The sequence below is a fragment of the Orycteropus afer genome, unplaced genomic scaffold, assembly GCF_000298275.1.
Source record: "Orycteropus afer afer isolate SDZICR_OR568_19922 unplaced genomic scaffold, OryAfe1.0 scaffold00585, whole genome shotgun sequence".
In the NCBI taxonomy this organism is placed as follows: domain Eukaryota; kingdom Metazoa; phylum Chordata; class Mammalia; order Tubulidentata; family Orycteropodidae; genus Orycteropus; species Orycteropus afer.
Window position 1 is genome coordinate 144,848 of NW_006922172.1, and position 5,048 is coordinate 149,895.

Consider the following 5,048-nt stretch of genomic DNA (forward strand, 5'->3'; position numbering starts at 1 on the left):
GCCATTCGTCGGAAGGAAGGTTGGGCAATCTAGTTCCGTAGTGATACTGTCTCGGAAACCCAAAGAGGGGTCGCTATGAGTCGGGTCCGACTTGATGGCACAAAACAACAATACCACCATCTGTAATATTAAGCAAAGGAAAGGCCCATAACTCAGGCCTTTAGCAGGTCTATAAAAGAGCTCTCCAGGCATTCAAATTCTTGAATGTATTTTAGCAAACCTGACTCTCTTTAGAGTAGGTAACATTCTTATACAGATAACAGAAAATACTAACCATAAAAGAAGACAGATAAATTAAACTTAATAAAAATTAAGAATTTTCAGAACCCAAAGACACAACCAAGACCATAAAAAGGAAATCTAGATTGGAAGAATCTATTTGGAATATATATTTCTGATAAAGGCCTTATAGCCAATATGAATAAAGAATGAATACAAATTAATAAGAAAAAGGCAAAACAACCAGTTTAAAAAAAAAAAAAAACTTAGCCATATTCAAATATGTAAAATACATATGTGTTCAAATCATCCCTATCAACATATTACTATACACTCATATTGACAAAGTTGAAGAGAATATGGAAATGGAAATGGAAATTAATACAATCACTTTGGAAAACTACCTGGCAATATCTAATAAAGAGAATCAAATGCATATCTTATGACCCAGTAATTCTGCTTCAGGGTAGAGGTGCATACATATGTGCCCTACAGCTAAAGAATATCCATACCAACATTTTTTTGCAACAACACTAACCAGAAAACCCAAAACCCAAATGCCTAAATAGAAAAGTAAGTCATAGTATATACAATGTAATAATAGTATATACAAGTCATAGTATTATACAATGAAACAGTGTATCATAATGAGAAAAAAACAAACTTGCTGGAACAAAATTGCATCTCATGTTGAAACAAAAAAAGCTAGACACAGAATAATACATATAACATGATTCCACTTATATAAAGTTGAAAAGCAGGCAAAAACCAATTCTATGATAACAGAGGACAGAATAATGGTTACTTCTGCTGGAAAGGATGACTGGGTAGGGGAACCAGTGAGGGACCTGGTCCCATTAGTGTGCTTGCTATATTTTGATCTGGGGGTGTTTACACAAATGGGTTCATGTCTGTACACATACACTGAGCCATTCACCTATGATTTGTTTACTTTTCTATGTGACTGCTATACTTCAGTAAAAGTGTTTACTTAAAAAATAAAAGAGTGGAGTCTCTACCTCAAGAATACCAGGCTTGATGAATGAAGTAACAGTGCAAGTCTAAGACCTCAAGTACTATCAATACTACAGAATGGAGTAAGGACTGGGGAATTTTACACAGTTCTCAGCAGTTGCCTGAGAACCTTTCTTCCAAATGCTGCTCTAGCACCACAGTGAGAAGATGATGGTTTCCTTGCAAGTGCTGCTATTAGTTTTCATTTCCCAAATAATTCTCCAGAACTGGCAACAGCCATGGAAGAGAATAAAGAAGGCAGAAGTCACTGAGAAATAAAGCAGTGGAGAGTTTGAAGAAACCTTTAGGATATCATGGGGTATAGCTTTCTGCCTTCAAGAAAGAAAACATTTGAGATTCCCAGACAAAGAGAATAGAATTTCTTTTTTTTTTTTTAAACAATGACATGAAGAGATGGTAGGTGGTTTCCATCTGACTAACAATAATTTGATGTATCAGGTTATTGCTGTTAAGAATCATTTAGGACTAATTTTGCTAATGATGTACCTTAAGAAGCTAAGTCATGTTCTTCTGGAAGGCATCTTGTCCGAATGTTCTTAAAAAACCTCTTTAATCTGTTGGCTCTTATTTGTTAAACATACAGTAATACGAAGACATAATAGAATGGACTATTTGGCAAAGTTCCAATATGCACAAGTAGTAATACATAGTTTCATGATCCTGAACTTCTGAGTGTTATATCCTGTGTCCTACCCTATAAAAGTATACTTACTTTATAACCAGTGTCATATTTAACAGAACTCATAATGCATCTCATTGCTCACTTACATATATTTATTCATTCTATTTATAACCTTGACTTTAAAAGTCTTTTATACTGACAATACTTTAAAGTGTTTCTTACCATTCTTTCCCAAGCTAATTCACATTCATTCACACTACAATAACCAAGTACCCAACACCATGTTTGTCAAAAACCCAGTCATCAATGGTCAGTCATATCTTTTGAGAACTATTCTGCCACATATCTTATTGGCTAAATCTTTCCCGTAAAAAAAAAAAAAAAAAAGTACTCAGCTTTCTAACATGCACAACAGCCAAACTATTGAGTCCTTCAAGTATAAACAGCAGTTAGTGGATAAATGCCATATAATATTGTGGCTAGGTCTGAAGATGATCCATTTATTATACTACAAATGGCTTAACAAAAAGTTGTTTATAACTTACAGGAATTCTAGAATACCTTTGACCAGACTGCTGTTGTACTTTTGTATCTGAAAAAGAAATTGCACGTATGTGGCGCCATCAAATCCAATGCTCCAGCTTGGTTTTGTTCTCTATTACAAGTGAACTTCATTCAGCATAAAGGGATATGTCATAAAAAGTCTAGTATGCAAATTTAATGTATCTCTTACCAAATATCACCATGATTATGACACTAGGAATAACCTAACAAACTGAATAAAGATCACAAGACCAATGTTGAACATTCCTCTTACACCATTTATACTACAGGTCACCAGAATGTTCCCCTTTCAAAACAACTTCCCAAACAGAAACTTCAGGAAACTCTTCAACTATTACAGGATCTGAGTATCATCAAGGAACCTCTATTCAATCAGAGACACCTGCTTCAAGATAGGGAGGGTAAAAGGTCAATCAAAGTCATTGGATCAAAAAAAAAAAAAAAAAAAACTTCTCTACTCAGTTAGACTTCAAAAGACACAGTTTCTGAGAAATGCCAGGAACTGAAAAGAAGGTGAGAGGATTATGAAAAAGATAACTGCAAATCAAAAGAATCCAAAAACATGCAAGAAGTTTCCTATAGTATGCTCCAAAAATATTCTGATTCTTATCCAAGTGAAGACTAGAAAGTTTGTGTGTTTCTGTAATAAAGAGTCAAATTATGAAGCATAAGGTAAAAAGAAAATAGCTTTTCATTTGTGTTTTTAAACACTGGCATTTAATAGAATTTAAATTGAAGCACAAATTTCAATAGCATGACTTACCGGGAAGTGGTTGCTCCTCCAATCAACAACGGAATTTTTATAGCTAATCTCTCCATTTCCTTGGCCACAAAAATCATTTCATCTAGGGAAGGAGTGATAAGTCCTGACAGGCCAATTATATCTATTATTTTAAGAGAAGAAGAAAAGAAAAAAGAGACAGTGAGAAGGAGCATGATAGTGAGGAGAGACAAAGAGAAGAAAATACAAAGAGGAAAAAAAAATTAAATTGTATAATTAAAACCACAAGACCTAACATGGATTTCTAATTTTTAATTTCAAGACGTTATGTCTAACTTGTTGTTATGTGCCATTGAGTTGGACCTGACTCATAGCGACCCCTCGTTGGGTTTCCGAGGTGGTATCACTACGGAAGTAGATTGCCCAACCTTTCTTCTGAGGAATGGCTGGTGGGTTTGAACTGCCCGCCTTCTGGTTAGCAGTCAAGTGCCTTAGGCACTATGCTACCAGAGCTCCCATGTCTAACTGGGGGATAACAATTTATTTTTTGCTTTTGGTAACACATATGATTTGTAACTTTCAGTTGCAGTAATATACTTGCTGTAGTTTTAGGAAATCACCCAACAGAATATAACCTTAGTTTATGATTTCTCAGACTCAAACATGTCACAGTGTCTAAGGAAACATAAAAGACTATATACAGAAAATTAATACAACTGTTCCAATTCCCCATCTCTAAGTGGTATAAAGGAGTTCCACTGGAACTTAATTACCTTGCTCAACCCCTATTATTAATGGTGATAAGCAGAGTCCCCATGCCGGATCTGGCACACTTGATTGTCTGAATGTTCCACAGGTCCCACATGAACAGACAAATCGAACAAATGACATTTCATGAAATGCCCAGAACTACAGTTGCACATTACCTGCTTTGTGGTCAAGAGCAGCTTTCAATATCTTATCGCAGGGAGTCATGACTCCTAAATCAATAACCCTGAAGCGAAGAAAAGAGATGTGAGAAAATTAATGAGGACCCATTAGAGACAAAGCTAAAATGGACATTTTAATTTCAGTCATTAAATACTGCTCTAATGTGAACTAGAATCACATTGAAATGCTCACTACTTACCAATAACCACCAAAAAACTACCATTAATTAGGGATCTGCCAAATGTCAGCCACTATGCTAATCATTTACATAACTAATTCTATAGCAGAAATACAGCAATGGCTCCATTTTAATGACAAAGACCCAGAGAAGGTTGGGCCCAGTCCAGAGAAGTTAAGCAACCTGCCCAGTCACATAGCTAGTTAATGGCAGGGTTGGAATTTAAGCCAGGATCTGATACCAAAGTCCATTCTCTTGGACACTAGACCAATAAAAGTGCTAGAGAAATTCACTCAAAAAATACCTACTGTGCAATACAGTACATGGAAGCCACTGAGAAAGGTAATCAAAAAGTCAGTTCCTACACATGAAGAGCTGATAATGGGGGGAATGAGATCATTAAGACAAGGAAAAGAGAAGAATGAATCAGAGGGCAGTTCAACAGGAGAGAGATGGGATGAAACTCAAAGAATCTGATTCTGAGTAGGTAAAAACAAAAGGGAGTGGAGCATTTTGAGCAAAGAAAGCTAGGAGCATGTTCTGAGAAAATAGAGTAATACCAGAATTTCAATTCATGGAACTTCCAGGAACTCAAAGAAAAAAAAAAATAGGAATTCTGCCCTGAAAAATGTTCCATGTATTATTTTATTTAGAGTTAGGGAACACTCCGTGTTTAAGGAGCCCTCCAACTTGACAGCAGTGAGTTTGGGTTTTTTTGGTTATAGTGAACAATAAGTCTCTTTCCTCACCCAGCTGTCTAGTACTCACTGTTAAAAGTT

General features: G+C 35.6%; 1 protein-coding gene across 1 annotated transcript in view; it reads right to left on the minus strand.

The window, feature by feature from the left end:
- Positions 1-5,048, minus strand: part of MTR (5-methyltetrahydrofolate-homocysteine methyltransferase) — a 251,989-nt gene that overhangs the window by 20,436 nt on the left and 226,505 nt on the right. The window contains exons 22-23 of the mRNA XM_007956235.1: positions 4,088-4,155; positions 3,204-3,324 (exon numbers count right to left, since the gene is read on the minus strand). Coding sequence (XP_007954426.1) covers positions 3,204-3,324; positions 4,088-4,155 — 189 coding nt within the window. The remainder of the gene's footprint in view (positions 1-3,203; positions 3,325-4,087; positions 4,156-5,048) is intronic.